The sequence below is a fragment of the Sceloporus undulatus genome, chromosome 9 (genome assembly GCF_019175285.1).
Source record: "Sceloporus undulatus isolate JIND9_A2432 ecotype Alabama chromosome 9, SceUnd_v1.1, whole genome shotgun sequence".
NCBI lineage: Eukaryota > Metazoa > Chordata > Lepidosauria > Squamata > Phrynosomatidae > Sceloporus > Sceloporus undulatus.
Genome location: NC_056530.1, coordinates 25531921 through 25549589, shown reverse-complemented (window position 1 = coordinate 25549589; position 17669 = coordinate 25531921). Strand labels below are relative to the sequence as shown.

Below are 17669 nucleotides of genomic sequence, written 5' to 3'. Positions count from 1 at the left end.
CTGAGACCAAACTCAAGCCATTAAGAGCATCTCTTTATTCTCTTCACACCACCGTTTTAATTTTCAACACACGCACAATCCCAACAGCATGGCTTGCTGAGTGGCAGAGTCCATAGGTAAACAAAGCAGGTCTGGAGGAAAGGAGGCAGGTTCCAGGAGTCGCTCAGGATGCAGCCACCTGGGTCAGCGGTTCTTCCAGGTACTGGACCAAGGCTTGAGCCTGGAAAGGGGGAAAGGGTGCATAGGGAACAGGACAGTTGACCAGAAGCCAATACTCCTCCCCAAAAGGGACCCAAAGAAGCCAAGAGGGGCCTCACCTTTGCTTTCAACATGCCGAAGCCCACCGTCTCCTTGGCGTACATACAGAGCAGCAGGTTGGCCACCCTGGTGATGGCGACACGGCCCTCCTTGGGTTCAGGAGAAGAGAGAAGCGAGAAGATGGTGACAAGCGATGTACAAAACAGCAGCCCCTCAACATACCCCACAGAATGCCTTCCTCAGCCGGGATGGACCTCCATGTCCTTTCAGGGAACCATAAGGGGAGGAGATGCCTTGACCATTGGAGTCAGTGAATCATCACCATCAATGGCCAGCATAGCCAGCATCATTGCCAATGAGAAGCTCTGCTCCAGAGGTCTGGGGATGATGGTCGATACCCAGAAATGGCGATCCGCCCTCAAGGCGCAGTCGCCCCCTTTGACCCTGGCTCCTCCGCAGGGCCTCCTGCAGCATCCCCCCAGGGGCCTTCTTCCTCCGGAGGGCTGAGCCCAGGGCTGCCGCCTACCATGCAGTCCATGAGGATGAACTTGAGGTTGTCCTCGTTGAAGGCCTGGTGCCCGTTCTTGTCGTAGGCCACCCAGATGTTGCTGGCGATGGCGGCCGTGACCCTGGCGTCCGTGTCTCCGTAGCCGGAGTAGGCCAGCAGGGAGCCCTCGTTGTTCAGCAGCCTTTGCGGGAGCAGCAAAGAGGGAGGAGGGTGAGACGGCTGCGCATCCCCCAAAGAGGCTTCCTTGCTTATAGTAACCCAGCAGCCGCTCCCTTCGACGCCCGTCGGAAGAGTGGACCTGGCTCCTGGGCGCGTGTTCCGCTCTTCCGACGGGCGTTGAATGAGCGGGTCCTGCAGATACGCTTCGTTTAGCCTTGGGACTCAGAGAGGCAGCCCACTCCCGCCTCCTGCGTCGCCTCTCTTAACCCTGGATCCCAGCCGTGAACACACGACCCAAAGGTTCCCCCGAAGGAAGGGAGGGAGGGAGGGAGGCCTGGCTTCCGTTCTGCCGGACTCACAGGGTGCTCTGGACGCCGCCGGTGTTGGCCTGGCTCAGGACCTGGGTGAGGGCCTTGGGGCGCAGCATGGCGGAGGAGACTCGGCCTGGAGCCTCTCCGGAAGCGAAGGGGCCGCTCTAGGAAGACCGCCTCGCTGCTCTTCCGGGATCCCGAGCGGGAGCAGACAAGGCGGGAGGGTAGAGCGGCCACACTCGCCGTCGCCATGGAGACGCCTAGGCCTAGAGCGCCGCCGCCGCCGCCGCCGCCGCTGTCGCCTGCCTCTCCCTCCGCGCCGCCGCCGGGTAAACGAGGCTGTTTGTCCCCTTCTCGTCGCCGGGGAGGGAGGCTCCCCGCCGGGTCCAGGGAGGGAGGGGAGGGGGAAGAGGCCTCTCCTCTGCCGGAAGTGCCGCTGACCGGAAGTGCTCTCTTTCGGGTCGGAGACGCTTTGGCGGCCCCTCGGCCTCTGAGCGGAGGAAGAGGGAGGGATGACGGAGCCCGAGGCGGGAGGCGGCGGTGGCGGAGGCGCTGAGGGGGAGAAGGAGAAGGAGAGGGACCCGGGGGCTTCGGCGGGGGCGGCTGCCCCTTCCTCCTCCTGCTCCTCCTCCTCCTCCGGGGGAGACCCGCTCCTGATCCGCGTCACCGTCAAGACCCCCAAAGACAAGGAGGAGATCCTGACCGCGGAAAGGGCCTCCGTCAGGGAGGTCTGCCCCTCTTCTCCGGAGCCGCGCCTTTTGGGGCTCTGTTTGTCTGTCTGTCTGTCTGTCTTTGGAGGAAGAGGAGGCTTTGCTTTTGGCGGGAGAGGGAAGTGGACAAGGCATTCTGGGAGTTGTAGTCCCCGCCCCTTTCCCTCCCTCCCCCCAATTGGTAACGCCTTTAAAAAGCCACTTGGCATTTGGGGCAAGGAGGGGGGACTGGGGTCCAGAAGAAGGGAGGCTCTCCCTCTCTCCCTCCGTCCACTTCGGAGCCAGGAGGAGGGAGGGAGTGGCTGAGGGCTAGTTCTGGGGAGGGGACCCAAAGGCATGGGGGGGCTCTCTTTTAAGCCAGGGAAATGGTGGCCCAGCAGACAGGCCTCTTAAGAAGAAAGGCTTAAACTGGGGGCGGATGGAGCAGCCTGGGAGACAAAAGCCACTTGGGGGAGGAGGAAGGGGCTCCTTCCCAGGCTGGTGGGGGGTAAGGGATGGGGGGGAGGCAAGCCAGGCGGGGGCTCTCCTGCCAAAGCACCCAGCCCTGCCTCCTCTCCCTGCAGTTCAAGGAGGAGATCTCCAGGCGCTTCAAGGCCAAGCAGGATCAGCTGGTTCTGATCTTTGCCGGGAAGATCCTGAAGGACGGGGACACGCTCCACCAGCACGGCATCAAAGACGGGCTGACCGTCCACCTGGTCATCAAGACGCCCCAGAAGTAAGAGCCCTCGCAGGGACGCCCTCAGGGCTATGCGCATGTCCTCCAGGTCCAGCCATGTGCAGCTGCCTTGGCTTTTTAAGCCAGTGCTGGACCCACAGGGCTGTGCCAGTAGGGCCAGGGTTCCTTGAGCTCTTTGCCTGCCTTCCCTCCCAGGTCCCAGGATCCTTCCTCCCTGATGGCTGCTGCCACCGCTGCCTCTCCTGCTGCCAGCGCTGCTCCTGCTGCCACACCGGCTGCCCCCTCTGCAGCCCCTGCGTCTCCCGCGGCCCCCTCTCAGCCATCCACCTCCAGCAACACGCTCTCAGACGCTGCAAACAGCAGCCGGAGAAGCAGCGGGTTAGGGCCCACGCCGGGCCCAGTGGCGGAAGGGACGCCCAGTGGGGCCACCTCCATCTTGTGTGAGTAAGCCTTAGCTTGGCGAGTGGGTTTCCAGGGACGGTCCTCGTCTTCACAGTCCAGATGCTCTCTTTGGTGTGGGGTGGGTGTGCTGCCCTTTGGCTCCCCCTGGAAGCAGGTAGGTTTAGATGAGGGAAATCTGCTGTGTCTCTTACAAAGACGTAACACACCAGGGATTCTTTAAAAACAAAAATCTTTGCAGAAGAGGTCATGGCGGCTAGTTTAGGGCCCAGGCCAGTCCTTGCCACTTTCAGCCTTCTCCTGATCTCTCTCTGTCTCCCTTCCTTTCCCAGCGGGCTTCGGTGGCATCCCAGGGCTTGGCCAGCTGGGGATGGGCTCGGCCAACTTCATGGAGCTCCAGCAGCAGATGCAGCGGCAGCTGATGTCCAACCCAGAGATGCTTTCCCAGATCATGGAGAACCCGCTGGTGCAGAACATGATGTCCAACCCAGACTTCATGCGGCAGATGATCATGGCCAACCCCCAGATGCAGCAGCTGATGGAGCGCAACCCAGAGATCAGCCACATGTTGAACAACCCAGAGCTCATGCGCCAGGTGGGGCAGCCAGCCCCCTGCCCCACAGCTTTATGGGGGGGGGGGTTGACTTTGCCTTCCTCGGGCTGAGACCTCTCAAGGTTTCCATGGATCTTGAGCCAAGATGTGAACAGAGTCCTATTTGAGGCCTCAGAACTCTCCATTGTTCTGTCCCTTCAGGTTGACCCTGATAATTTTATAGATTTCTTGCAGTCTTTTAGGGGGAAAAGCTCTGTATTTGGAATGAATATAAGTGGGTGGGAGGCCTGATGTGAAGTGCAACCAGCCATGCTTATGACTTCCCTTCCAGTGGCAGAACTGAGGGTTTTTCTTCTCTCAGGGACTCAGAGCTTTGCAGTCGCTCGGAGTGTTCTCTTGCTTGTCTCCTCCTCCAGACAATGGAGCTGGCCCGGAACCCCGCCATGATGCAGGAGATGATGCGCAACCAAGACCGGGCACTGAGCAACTTGGAGAGCATTCCAGGAGGGTACAATGCCTTGCGCCGGATGTACACGGACATCCAGGAGCCCATGTTCAGTGCAGCCCGGGAACAGGTATGTCAGGCGGGATTTGGCCAGCTGTTTCTTCACACTGCTGGACAGATGGATGAAGATTGCTTCTTAAGAGCAGCCACCAATCACCATATGCAACTGTGGGCAGTCAAGGGTTCAGTCTTCTGCTCTGGAGCCTTCTTGGGAGTGCCAGAAAACACCAGAAGTACTTAAACCAATGGCTTGAACTGCCCTTCTATTTAAAAAAAAAAAAACCAGCCATTGTCTGGAGCCCTGCAGCCTCTTTGAAAGGTAAATCGCCGCTCCTGGAGGCTTCTGGAAGAGGCAGTGTGCCCTTTATTCTTGGCCACAGGAGGGATGGCCCAGGGAATATGGAGAGGTTGAAGGCCCAGGTGGCCCAAGGGCCACACTTTCCCCACACTCAGTGGAAGGGCCACATTCCCTGTCCTTGCATATCCTGTTTTTACTGACCCAATAAGCCTGTTGCCGAGAATGTGTCTGAGTCAACATCTTCTCTTCTGCCCAGTTTGGCAATAACCCCTTCTCAGCCCTGGGCGGGAATGCGGAGGCTCCGAACTCTCAGCCACTGCGGACGGAAAACCGAGAGCCCTTGCCCAACCCTTGGAGTCCCTCTCCCGCTTCTCAGGGCCAGACATCTAGTGGTGATGGAAGCACAGGTTCCACCCCGAGCCAAAGCACGCCCACAGTCTCCAACCCACTGGGGATCAATGCGGCCAATCTGGGTACAGGTATGTGGTGCAGCTGGGTAACTAGCGGGGTCTCCATGATGGTTGTTTGGGGCTTTCCCAGGGTGCCTTTCATGCTTCACAGTGGGAGCATTTTGGTCCTGCTTTAACTGCCATGGGAACATGGAGAAGAGAAGACAACATGGTACCCCTCTTTATATATATGTCCTGGAGAAGATGGAGCCATCTCAGATGGTTCTGGCAAAGAAAAAGGTGAGCGTTAAGGAGGTTTGCCCCTTTTTACTGGCAGGATATTTTTGCAGTTGAAGAGTCTTAGCTTGCTGTGACAAAAGAGCTGTGTGTGTGTGTGTGTGTGTTCACCGCTGCCTGCCTCTTCCTTTGCCTCATGTCTCCCTTCTAGGGGTGTTCAGCAGCAGTGAGATGCAAGGCCTTCTGCAGCAGATCTCTGAGAACCCACAGCTCATGCACACTGTCGTCTCAGCCCCTTACATGCGCACGATGTTGCAGGTGCTTTCCGAAAACCCTGACCTGGCAGCCCAAGTGAGTATGGCCCACTCCTGGCTCAGAGGGTGCAACGGGAGAGCGACAGGCCAACTGAGACTGGGGAGTCACCCCTTTAGTTTCACGGGTAGCAAAATGCTCTCACATCCCTGACAAAGCTACAGTTCAATCTCTTTACACTTGCACGTTTTGGCAAGTGGCAGTACCTATGGGCCACAGTCCTTTTTTGACGCTTCCAGTGTTGAAACTAGGAATGGAAGTACTCAATAAGGAGTTACGTTGAGTGACGTTCCCTCTCCTCAGTTGCTAATTGGGGAGAGCGCTAATAGAACCTTGGTCACTGGCTGCAAAAGTGTATCACCCTGTTATTACTAAGTTTATTTGTTTTGAGTAAAATATTTACACTTGATCTTGTATCAAACATCTCGTGGCAGTTTACAAAAAATGTTATAACAAGTTACAGAATTTGAAACAATGAACGAAATAAACTTAAAAAAATATGAAACTGCAGTAGTAAGTTAAAAGCAGTTTAAAAGATTCCAGCCCATCAGTTGATATTGCTTTGCTGTGTCAGGGATGTACTAGGGAGGAGTTTTCCCATCGCCAGCTTTCCTCTTGCTTCCCTTTCAGATGATGGTGAACGTTCCCCTCTTTGCCGGCAACCCTTCGCTTCAGGAGCAGATGCGGCTTCAGCTCCCTGCCTTCCTGCAACAGGTGAGGCTCAGTGCCCCTGGAAGGGAGGCTGGAGGGGGTTGCCCTGGCTGAGTAGAACGGTCAGGGTCACAGTTGAACTGGATTTCTCCAGGGGAGGTTTGACCAAAGGACTGTACTGCTGTCCACGATCTGGACACTATGCTTCTGCTAATGCACCCTAGAATTGCATTGGTTTTTTTGGCTGCTGTATCATAAAGTTGCCTCAGGCTTGTGATCTACTTGGAACCATTCACTTCCTTTATTTGTGTACAGTTTATGTATAGACCTAGTTCTCGTGTTGCTTCGTGCTTCACTCCTTGCCTTTTTGGTTACCCTCAGATGCAGAACCCTGACTCTTTCTCAGTCCTGACCAACCCACGCGCCCTGCAGGCCCTCCTCCAGATCCAGCAGGGGCTTCAGACGCTGCAGACGGAGGCCCCGGGGCTGGTGCCCAGGTAATGGGAGGCGGAGATGCAGTTGGAGTGGGGATTGGCACAGGGTTGGGAACGGTGTCCCCGGTAACCTTTGCATTCTTGCCTTTGCATTGTTTCACTCTTGTTTCTCCTCTTCCTCCCCCTGCCCCTCAATACAGCCTGGGCTCCTTTGGTGCCCCCCGAGTCCCCCCGGCCTCTTCTGGAGGCAGCACAGTCCCCGAAACGCCCTCCGCCTCGACACCCGGCAGTGCCTCTCCCACCAGGGATGCCCATCCTCAGCAGCAGCTCATGCAGCACATGATGCAGATCCTGGCTGGCGCAAACTCACAAGTAAGCTCTTTCTCTGAATCCCACTTCTGCCTTCTCTCCACTTTCCTGCAGGGTAGAGTTCAGGGTAAATTTCATTCTTGTGGTGTGTGTCTGTGCCTAACAGGTTGTCACCTGTTGATTTATGTTGACCCCATGAATGTCACAGGGTTTTCCTCAGAGGTGGTTCCTCAGAGCCTCCTCCAGCATCCTGGGATTCATTGGTAGTCTCCTGTTGAAGGACTAACCAGGGCAAACCATCACTGTACATTTGGGGTAGTACCCTAGAGTCCTTGCCTGCTCTCTCTCTATCCTCCCTCCCTCAATCTGTCTCTCTTTTCCCCATTTCTGCCAGGTGCAGAGCCCGGAGGTCCGGTTCCAGCAGCAACTGGAGCAGCTCAATGCCATGGGCTTCATCAACCGCGAGGCCAACCTCCAGGCCCTCATTGCCACTGGTGGGGACGTCAACGCTGCCATTGAGAGACTGTTGGGCTCCCAGCCGTCCTAACGCCACATTTGCCACAGGCGCCCTCCAGTCTGCATTGCGGGGTCCGCATGCACGCAGAAGCAAGGGGAGGGGGCCTCCACCAAGAAGACTGTGCCACCTCATGCCCACAACCCTCACCTGGACAAGTGGTTCATAGATTTGGAACTGAAAAACTGGAAAAGGCCTGGAATGAAGTGCAGCCTGTTCTCTGTTTTTCTTCCCTGAGTCTTTACAGACAAGCATCGTTCATGGATTCTGGTTCCTGTGGCTCTTTTGGACACATGCCTTCCCCCCCAATTAGGCTCTAGTTCGTAGAAGGGTAACTTCTAGGGAACCCAAGCGACTGTCTTGGATTAGCTTGCTATTTTTTAAAAATGAGAAGAAGTCTCTCTTCCTTTCCTTGCCTGCCCCATCATCCCATCTGCAGCCAAAAACCTAGTAGCATCTCCCCACTTCACCACTGAAGGTTTTGCTCAGACGGAAGAAGGTCTCAAAATCCTGGAGGATGTGTGTCATACAAAGCCCAGGAAGAGTCTTAGAAAGGCTCTCAGTATTTTTATTTGGCATCTTTTCTGGGTGGGCATAACCACAATGAGCAGAGATTTGAATTAAGGTGTGTAAAAATGCCAGCCGACTGAGCTTTTGCTCCGTGAAATGCTGAATAAAAAAGGGTCGTCTTCAAGGCGTGGCACAGATTATCATGACTCCCCATCCCTGAAATCATTCTCCAGGGTTTTTTCTGCTTGGCTTCGTGCTGAATAGCCAGAAGATGGCTTGCCACCAGGTTAGACACCAACCACCCCTGCGGTGTTGTCCAGAGGGGCAAAGAGGTGGCTGAAAACTAAGGTTTCACCCTTGCCTCCAAAGCCGCCTTTTGAATGTAACTTTATCCCTTACTGTATCCCCCTAATTCCTCCCCAGCATCCAGTCCATGGCATGGCTGCCTCTTTGATGCACCAGGCTTTTGGAAAACGGAAGAATCGGGGGGGATCCCTTTTCATGTTTTGGGGGGATGCTGTTGATGGCTTTCTCCCCCTCTTTTGGCTTGTTCTCCCTGGCGTTCAGTTCAGGATGTCCGAAATCAGCCGGCTGTCCGAAGGCGGCCCCCAAGAACCTCCGGCAGCAAAATTTGCAAGCGAAGCCACAAGTGGGTTTCCTTTCCCTTTTGCTCTTTCCCAGGAATAAAAGGCACAAATCATCTCTTTTCCCTCTCTCTGGCTGTTTTGTTCTGCTCCGTCTCTGACTCGCAACCTCTGGCTTTGAGGGGTTTTTTTTTGGGGGGGGAGCGAAGGTAGCAAGGGGCCCTTTTGGGGCCGGGGGGGGGGGGATATTACAGGGTCTCGGTTACCTAGTTTTTGCCCTAAATAGGCTCCCAGGGGCCAGGATCTTGTGCCTCTGTGACCCTTATAAATAGGGGAAAGCGTACAGTTGTATTTTGTGAAGTTCTCTGCTATCTCAGACTAGTTCAGTCCTTGGGGGTTGTGTGTCTGTGGATCTTGTTGAACTGCAGCTCCCAGCATTCCTCACTGGTTTGGTGTTGGCTCTGCAGACTGCTAGGAGTTGTAGTCGGACACTATCTGTAGGGCCTAAATCCAGATGCGGGGGTCCTGCTGTCTTCTGGATGTTGGACTGCAGCTCTCCAAGCCTTCCTCCCCATCGGCCAGGTTTCCTCGGGGCTGCTGGGACCTGCAGTGCAGCATCCCAGGAAGGGTCCCCCTTTCTCCGTTGCACTGTGGCCTTCCTTTGGCAGACTCTGAGACGCTGGTTCGAATCCTTTCCATTCAGCCCTGGGCAAGTGGCAGGCTCTCGGCCTCAGAGGAAGAAGGCAAGGCCAACATTAATGGGACTAAACCCAAGAGAGCCCTTGGAGGGCTGGAAGGAGTTCCCTTCAAGGCCCCCAGCATCCAGAGGTTATTGGCTGCTTTGTTTTAAGGGGATGTAGTGCTGCTGCTGCTGCTTTGCTTTCGGGAACCTTCGGGGACCTTTGCAAGGCCTGCGCTGCCTCCATCAAAGCCTTTGGCAAGGCAGAGGGAGCCAAGGCCTGAGCTGCTGGGCCTTGCAGTGACCAGGGGATGATGGGACTGGAGGTGGAGTGGTGAATTAATCCAGAATGAGACACTCCTCCTCGCCCCCTCCCTCCCTGGAAAGGGGCGGGGTTTCCCTTTCCCCGCCCCCAAAACCAAAATGGCCGCTTCCTGTCCAATCACGTGGCATCCAGTGCGGACGGCAGGAGAAGACACGCATTAGCACCACTTTGCGTCTCTCTTTTGCTTCAGGACCAGTGAGTCAAGTTGGGGGGGACTACAGGTCCCAGAATCCCTCCTGTAGCCATCCTTGTGGGGGATTCTGGGAGTTGTAGTCCAAGACCCCCTTCCCAGTTTTCATCCCTTTCCCTTTTTGGCTGGATAGTTTTGCAGAGTTTGCGAACATTTGGGGGCTGAATTAATGGTTATTCTGCTGCTACTATATATATATATGTGTGTGTGTGTGTGTGTGTGTGTGTACATATATATATATAATTAATACTGTTATGACGATTGATTATGCTGCTGCTGCTGCAAATGGCTGCTGTGCTCCTGTTATATTGCAAAGCATCCCCTTTATATCAGAAAACTACGGATCCCAGCATCCCCTAGCATTGGGCCAGGCAGCTAAAGCAATGTCAGGTTGCATTGTTGAACCCTCTCTGTAATTCTTCTCTCCTCTCTCTCTCTCTCTCTCTCTCTCTCTCTTTGCAGTCAGGATTGGATCCGAGTGTGAGTTCTGCCATGGAGGAGGAAGAGAAGGAGGAGAGGAGCGGCGCCTTGGCCTTTGCAGAGAAGCAGCTCAGGCGGCACGGCTGGAAAAAAGGTGCGCATGGGTTGCAGCGGGGAGGGTTTGGACTACAGCTCCCAGAATCCTGTAAGTGTTGTTTTTACTCCTTTGAGTCAGAGAGAGTATGGCACGCTGAGCAGGGATTCCTTCCTTCCTTTCTTTCTTTTTCTTTTCTTCCTTTCTTTCTTTCACTCTTTCTTTCAGGTAAAGGACTCGGGAAACGAGAAAACGGGATTTCGGAAGCCATCAGGGTCAAAGTGAAATGCGACACGGCTGGGGTGAGCCACTCTGCGTTGGATTTTGGGGGACGGGGAGGTCACCTTGGTCCCCCTGGTTTGGGCTTTTGTGGCCCAGAATGTGTGACTTTCCCCATCCCCTTCCCTGCAGGTGGGCCACAACTCGGCCGAGCAGTTCTCCTTCCACTGGTGGGACCACCTCTTCAACTCCTCAGCCGCCAACATCTCCGTCGAGACCGGGCAGGTAAAGGCAGCTCCTGGCCAGATGGGGACCCTGGGGCTGGAGAGGGGCCCCTGAAACGCCCCTGCGCCCAAAAGGCTGCAGAGTTTGGAACATGTCAGATTTTGAGACTTGTGCGGTTGTCAAAAATCCAGTTACTATCTGTTGCTTGTTCCTCTAGGATGGAGTCAAAGTGCAAAAGGTCTCAGAGCACAACGGATCCGTCACAAACAAAAAACTCCGCAAAGCGCATGGGGAGAGGGACATGCTCTATGGCCGCTTTGTCAAGGTGAGGATGCCACGGAACGGTCCAAATGTGTGGAAATGGTGGAGAACCAGAAGCCTTGGGCTGACTCCGGAGCAGCAGAGGCTGATTTAAACTACATCTAACTGTCCCTGGCCTGCCTGGCAGGGAGGTTGTGAGGCTGGAGTCAGGGAGCAGAGATCCCAGTTGCTGATATGAAACTTGTGGGGTTGCTTTTGGGCCAGTGGCAATTTCTCTCCCCAAACCTGGCCTCCTTCGCAGGGTTGTTTTGAGAGGGGAGAGCCACACTGGCTGCCTTTTGCTCAATGGAGGAAAATCTAGTTATAAATGATCAATTACAAAGCTAGCTCTTTGCATTCTGAGTTTCCTCTTTTCTTGGGCTCCTCTGTGGCTCCTTCCCAGGCGGCCACATTGACGTCCGGCAGAGAGGAGCCCTCGAACCCAGTGCCTTCCTCCGACAGCAGCGACGAGGACGAGAAGCTGGACTTGTCCACGGCTGGGAGGCAAGTTTGGCCTCATAACAATGGCTTTCTCTCTTCATTTTCTGTTTCTCTTTGGATGTTTTTTACTCTTGAGTCTTTGCTGCTTTCCTTCCGCCAGGCTGACGGACGAAGAACTGGTCCAGGCGTGCGGAGGACGGACGGCGCACAAGTGAGTCTGGGATTCGGACTGGCACATCCCTCCCCCTCCCCTTGTTCTGGGGATGATGGGTGCTGGAGAACTAGCATCCATTTGAATTGTCCTGCGAGGGAGGGGTATGGCTCCTGGGATGCTCTTTTGTGGCTTCGCATCCCACAATGCCCTTCCTCTCCAAATTTTTCAGTATGATTTCCAGGCAATATTGGCCCCCAACCCAATATTGGGCTGCAGCTTACAGAAACCCTGGATTTGTCATTTTGTGAGGTGCACAGCATCTTCTAAAGCTTTATAGTGCTGCAGTTCAGCACCAAACTACAAATCTCAGGTATCCTTGAGATGGAGCCACTGAAAGGTGAGGTCAAAGTGATGCATGGATAAAACTCTGCAACTGCTGACCTTTTTAAAGACCAGAGTGTTTGGTGACTTGAATGTCGTTGTTTAGAATAACAAATTCTGGTAAGTCACTGTGCAACAAGTCCTGCCCTCTCAGCAGGTTGAAAGAGATGGCCTTTGGGCCGCTCCCTTGACCGCTGTGGCTCAAATGCCTCTCTTGTACCCTCTTTTCCCTTCCAGGGGAGCCAGGCATGGCTTGACCATGCGTGCCAAACTGGCCCGGCTGGAAGAGCAAGAGAAGGCATTCTTGGCCAGCCATCTCCAGCGAAAGGCGGCCCAGAAGGAAACGGAGTCAGCGTTGGAGGGTTCGAAACGGAAGAAGAAGAAAAAGTCCAGGAGAGCCGAAGATGGATTCACCGAGGAAGCTGTGTCCAGCGAGGGCCTGGAAGTGATGGGAGAAGAGGAAAGACCCAAGAAAAAGAAGAAGGGAAAGAAAAGGAAGAGGGAAGAGGATGAAAACGTAGGTGAGGAACCCTGGATGCAAACCGTGGAGCTGAAGGCTCAGAAGAAGGCCAAGCGGAAGAAGAAATGAAATCTGGGCCTGTGGTCAGTTTCCTCGGGGAGGAATCCAGGTCCGTCTTCAGGCCTGTCTTCATGGCTGTCCAAGGTTTTGGCCACTCTGGGACTCAAGGACTGGCTGGTGTTGTGTCTTTGGACAAATGGCTCACAGAGTTTGGGTCAGGGAAGGCAGGAGCAGCAAGATGGAAGGGGCTCTCAAATAATAAAGGGATTGTGAAACCAAAGGCTGGGTCTGAGGGCAGATTTTCTTCCAAGGTTCTGCACCCAAAACAGACCTGATCTTGCCTGGCCTTGGAAACTAAGCGGGACTAACCCTTGTCAGTCTTTGGGTGGGGGACCGCCAGGGAATTCCAGTGTGTGTTCAGGTGTGCAACATCGCAATTCTCTAACAAGGTGCATGCCTCTATGATAACACATACAGGGATGCTCTCTCCTACACAATGTTAAAAAGAAATGCCCTTTTACAATAACTGCAACACCTGTTTTATTGGGGGACACAGAAGACCTGTAGTGATCTCAAAAGCCGGCTTTGGCTCTTTATCCCGTCCCCAATCCCTTCCACAGGTTTCAAAGAACAAACTAGGAAGAAAATGTTCTCTGCCTTCCCTTGTTAAGAGCAACTGTTCTCCAACTTGGGCTCTCCGATGTTTTGGACTACAGCTTCCAAAAGCCCAAGCTGGCATGGGATTCTGGGAGATGAAGTCCAAAACACTTGGAAGGCCCACAGTCCGCTTCCACAATTCTATTTATTTTGCTTTTTGCAGAAGGAAGGAGAGTCGAACGCTCTTTTCCCACCGGCTTCATGGAGCCTTTGGGGACCAGCATGATTCCCAAAAGGCTCTGAATACCAAACCCTTCAGCCCCAGTTAAACTCTTTCTGAAGTAAGCCAAGAGACCGGCCGGCCGTTACGAGAGGCGCAGGACGCAATCTGTCTCCGGATACGGGGGCAGGTTGAGCGCATATTTCTTCTGCAAGGCCTCCGGCACAAACCGGCCGCCGAGGAAATGGTATCGGCCGCTGAACTGCTTTGCCGCCATCTTGGGCGCTGTGAGGGAGATGAGCATGTCTGGCTGCAGACCGTCCGGGTTTCCTTTCTCCACGTCCCAACCTGGGATTTAAAGAGCAAAAGAGGTGCCACTGAGTGAGAAGAAAATAATGACTTGGTTGATGGTGTGACTCCCCACTTGAAAATAGTTATATTAAATATAATAATAATAATAAAATTTTATTTATATCCCGCTCCTTCCCAAGATCAGGGCGGCTTACAACAAAGGTTAAAAACAATGGTGCCATAAACAATATAAAAAGATACAACTACACAGGCTAACCATACAATCAATAAAACTAACAGAATTAAAAGCCCCTTAGCCCAGCCTCTTGGCCACGGAAGAGGAGGGAGGGAGGCCCACAGGATTTTTATTCAGGGAATGCCTGTTGGAACAGGAAGGTTTTTAAGTCCTTCCTGAATTGGGCCAGGGTGGTAGTCGAGCGGAGCTCGGTGGGCAGCGTGTTCCAAAGGGCTGGGGCAGCCGTGGAGAATGTCCTCCGTGTGGTGGAGGATAACCTAGCCCCAGGCACCTTCAGTAATTGCTGCCCAGACGTTCTGAGGGTGCGAGGCGGAATGTATGGGGAGAGGCAGTCCTTTAGGTATCCTGGGCCCAAGCCATTTAGGGCTTTATAGGTAATCACCAACACCTTATATTGAGCCCGGAAGCGAATGGGCAGCCAATGGAGATCTTTCAAAACCGGTGTTATATGGCTGGTCCTGGAAACGCCAGTGACCAGCCGGGCTGCCATATTCTGCACCATTTGCAGCTTCCGAGTTTGGTATAAGGGTTGCCCCATGTAGAGTACATTGCAGAAATCCAGTCTCGAGGTTACCAGAGCATGTACAACAGTTTCTAGGTCCCTCTGGGCCAGGTATGGGCGCAGCTGGCGAATAAGCCGAAGCTGATAACAGGTGCTCTTGACCGTCGCATTCACCTGAGCGGTCAGGTGAAGCGACGAGTCAAGAAGCACCCCCAGACTGCGCACGGAGTCCTTCACAGGGAGCGTGACCCCGTTCAGGACAGGTGGAACCACCGCCATTCCTGGACCAGGGGAACCTATTACTAGTACCTCCGTTTTCTCTGGATTCAGTTTGAGTCGGTTTTCCCTCATCCAGCCCATTACTGACTCTAGACAGGCCACGAGAGGAGAGACCCCATCCCCAGTCACTGCATCAGTCGGAGACATAGAGAAAATAATTTGGGTGTCATCAGCGTACTGATAACCCCGCGTCCCATGTCTCCGGATGATCTCTCCCAGCGGTTTCATGTAAATGTTAAATAGCATGGGAGACAGAATGGCTCCTTGAGGGACCCCAGTTTTAAGGGCCCGCTCGCTGGAGCACACGTCTCCCAGCTGCACCATCTGGGACCTCCCAGAGAGGTAGGACCGGAACCACTGGAGCGCAGTGCCCCCGATTCCCACCTCAGCCAGGCGCCCCAGAAGGATACCATGGTCAATGGTATCGAAAGCCGCTGAGATGTCCAAGAGCACCAGCAGGGACACGCTTCCCCTGTCGACGCTCAGACGGAGATCATCGACCAAGGCGACCATGGCCGTCTCAATCCCGTGACCCGCCCGGAAGCCAGTTTGAAATGGGTCTAGATAATCCGTTTCATCCAAGACCACCTGAAGCTGGATTGCAACCGCCCTCTCGATCACCTTCCCCAAAAATGGTAGCAGCTAAACAGGCCGATAATTATTATGTACCAGGGGGTCGAGGGAGGGCTTTTTTAAGATAGGTTTTACAATGGCCAATTTCAATTGAGATGGAAATAGCCCATCCCTCAGAGATGTATTAACTATCCGGCGTAACAATAATGTTACCGCCGATCCCCCCTGGGCCGCTAACCACTATATAGATGAAGCTGACTGCAATCCGGTACAGTCCTGCCTCCTTTGATCATAAATCTGGGTTACGGAGGCTTTGGAGGCACATGAGCAAGCTATGTCCCATGTTTGATTTGGATAGGCACACATTCACACCACGATCCAGGCCTGCCATCCTGGGGCAAGCGTTACCTGACGGGATGTCGATGCTGGCGATGGGGACGGTGACCTTCTCCAAAGTGCTCAGGATCGTCCCAAATGGCTCCCGCACGGCGCCCTGGAAGCTGAACCCGAAAATGGCGTCCACCACCAGGCCATAGATTTCGTCTATCAGCGCAGCCTGGCAAATGAACCAAGGGTTTTCTAGTAACTGGGTGACCTTACTTAGCAATTCAATCCCATTCCTTTTATCCAGAAAGGATTGCACTTCTGAAGGATGGAGTCTCTTAGCACCAAAAATCTCGGACTCCATCCAAACGGGTGTGAGGTTGGTCTAAATACCAAATGCAATCTATTTCTGGAAAGGGGGCAAGTCTTACCTCTGAAGGGAACTCCGAGAGAAAAGGGATGTCCATCTTCTTGCATTGGGTGGTTAAGCCTTCAAAGAGGGGCTTGCTGGGGCGTTTGGGGTAATGCAGCGTCGGTTCATAGCCCTGCAGAGAGAAGAATTGGGTTTCTAGATCGGCTTTTTGCCTTTCATGGGGTTTTCTAGGGCTGAGAGTGTGACTCAAGGGTTTCCATGGGCGAATGAGGATTCGAACCCTGATCTCTAGAGTTGCATTCCAACACCCAAACCATTGCATCAAGCTGCCTCTTGCAGTGAGTTTGCAGACAGTGAAGAAGGAAGGGAAGACTCACAAACATCTTCAGGTGCCGGGCGCACACCAGGCCGTCCCCGCCGTTGTTCCCGGGGCCACAGATGACCAGAACGGCCGGAGGGCTGACTGTGAAGGAGCTGACCGGATAGGCCTGGCAGAGAAAGACCACATCGCACATTGCAACCTGGGCTATTTATTTCATGTTTAGCAATTATTTATTTCATACGTTGCAGCTCTGGGTTATTTGCTGATTCGTATTTATTTGTTACAAAATTGTTTTGCAGTTCTGTGCTTTTACTTTTGGATGGTCAGCCGCCCTTTTGCAAAGGAGGTTAGGCCGGCTGACCGTCGACAAGTAAAAGCACAAAATCGCAAAACACAAACTACTGGCAAACAGAAATGCTAACCCAAATGCCAAGTGGAGCACAGGGGAGGATGGGAGGTAGAGTCCGAGGCACTGCAGTCCTGCCTTTCCTGGTGCATTTGGAACAAGCAATTCCGCTTCAGTCTGGAGAGAAGTGGACCCTCTTTGGTGCCAAGGACTGTTGAGGTGCAGTTCAGTCTGTTCTTCAGTGCTGAGCCCTGCCTGACCCTCTTTCCCTCCGTTGGCAGAGTCCTGCCGTCCGGCGCCAGCGGTGGCCTTGCCATCGGCCCTTACCTTGGCGATGGCCGTGGCGCAGCTGAGTCCGGCCAGCTCCATCAACTGGTCAACGCTGAACTTGTATTCCTCAAAGAGCTCCTGGTCAATGGCCTGGGCTTCCTTCTGGCTGCAAGGAGAGAGGAGAGAAATGGCCAAAGTCTCTTAGGACAGTGGTCACTTTTAAAGGCATCGGCCCGCCTGAGGGCAGGCCTCATTCAGTGGTCCAAAAACACAGCCACGTTTTAAGTTCCGCAAGGTTCTTATCTTGCCCTTATCACTAAGGCTGCGTCTACACTCTGGAATTAATGCGGTTCGGACACTGCTTTGCTCCTTGCTGTGGAACTCTGGGATCTGTAGTTTGGTGAGATGCCGAGCCTTCTCTCTCTCTCTCTCTCTCTCTCTCAGAGGGCTGCTCTGGAGGCCCTGCCGGACTACGAATCCCAGAACTCCACAGCAGGGAGCCATGGGCAGTTAAAGGGGCCCAAAGTGCATTGATCCTGCAGTGTGGATGCTTCCTCTCCCCCTCTCTCCAAACTTTCAGGTTGCCACAGCCTTCATGGGCATTTGTGCCAGGCTTGGTCCAATGTGTGTGTGTGCCATTTTGGGGAGGGCTGCCCTGCAGTCTGCCCCTCCTTCCTGACAAAGGAAGAGCCCTCCTCCACTTTCCCTCCCTCCTTCCTTGCTTCCCTGGTGGAGCCTCCAGCGTCAGGAGCAGTCCTCCTTCCTCGCTCACTCACCCGAGGAGCTTGATCCCTTTCCCCGGCTGGGTGGCCATGCCAGCGGCAGCAATGGCAGCAGCAGCAGAGGGTCCTCTTGCCCAGCGGTGCCTGCCTCCTTCCAGGGGACACTGCCTGCTCCAGCCCCAGCCCCAGCTGCAGGAGGCCCAGCTCCTTTGGCCCAGGAGCAGCCCCAGGCCCAGCAAGGCAGAAGAACAGGCCCTCCGCATAGGGACCCCAGGCAGCTCCACCTCCCTCCCTCCCTCCTTCCTTCCTTCCTTCCTTCCTCTGGAAGA

The 17669-nt window shown here is 54.3% G+C and overlaps 4 protein-coding genes across 5 annotated transcripts; 2 read left to right on the top strand and 2 right to left on the bottom strand.

Annotated features, from left to right (window-relative positions):
- Nucleotides 1-20: 20 nt before the first annotated feature.
- On the bottom strand, nt 21-1444 carry LAMTOR2 (late endosomal/lysosomal adaptor, MAPK and MTOR activator 2). The gene is made up of 4 exons (XM_042439511.1): nt 1285-1444; nt 785-947; nt 318-407; nt 21-220 (listed from the first exon to the last, which is right to left on the bottom strand). The coding sequence occupies exons 1-4, from the start codon at nt 1350-1352 to the stop codon at nt 164-166; spliced, it is 378 nt and encodes a 125-aa protein (XP_042295445.1). The 5' UTR covers nt 1353-1444; the 3' UTR covers nt 21-163.
- Nucleotides 1445-1673: 229 nt separating this feature from the next.
- On the top strand, nt 1674-8439 carry UBQLN4 (ubiquilin 4). Its single transcript, XM_042439509.1, has 11 exons — nt 1674-1964; nt 2510-2661; nt 2818-3062; nt 3354-3616; nt 3991-4149; nt 4634-4856; nt 5215-5354; nt 5946-6029; nt 6348-6463; nt 6601-6772; nt 7104-8439. The coding sequence occupies exons 1-11, from the start codon at nt 1749-1751 to the stop codon at nt 7254-7256; spliced, it is 1923 nt and encodes a 640-aa protein (XP_042295443.1). The 5' UTR covers nt 1674-1748; the 3' UTR covers nt 7257-8439.
- An 891-nt stretch (nt 8440-9330) lies between these two features.
- GPATCH4 (G-patch domain containing 4) lies at nt 9331-12545 on the top strand. 2 transcript variants are annotated; one of them, XM_042440109.1, is made up of 8 exons: nt 9331-9516; nt 9974-10085; nt 10254-10327; nt 10437-10529; nt 10687-10794; nt 11173-11273; nt 11371-11421; nt 11983-12545. In XM_042440109.1, exons 1-8 carry the CDS (start codon nt 9346-9348, stop codon nt 12332-12334), a joined length of 1062 nt encoding a protein of 353 aa, XP_042296043.1. In that variant the 5' UTR covers nt 9331-9345; the 3' UTR covers nt 12335-12545. The 2 variants fall into 2 exon arrangements, with proteins under 2 accessions (XP_042296043.1, XP_042296044.1); XM_042440110.1 differs by having other exon boundaries at nt 9403-9516; nt 9978-10085.
- A 235-nt stretch (nt 12546-12780) lies between these two features.
- On the bottom strand, nt 12781-17658 carry NAXE (NAD(P)HX epimerase). The gene is made up of 6 exons (XM_042440111.1): nt 17395-17658; nt 16676-16784; nt 16058-16168; nt 15739-15852; nt 15392-15539; nt 12781-13430 (listed from the first exon to the last, which is right to left on the bottom strand). Exons 1-6 carry the CDS (start codon nt 17601-17603, stop codon nt 13228-13230), a joined length of 894 nt encoding a protein of 297 aa, XP_042296045.1. The 5' UTR covers nt 17604-17658; the 3' UTR covers nt 12781-13227.
- Nucleotides 17659-17669: the final 11 nt, after the last annotated feature.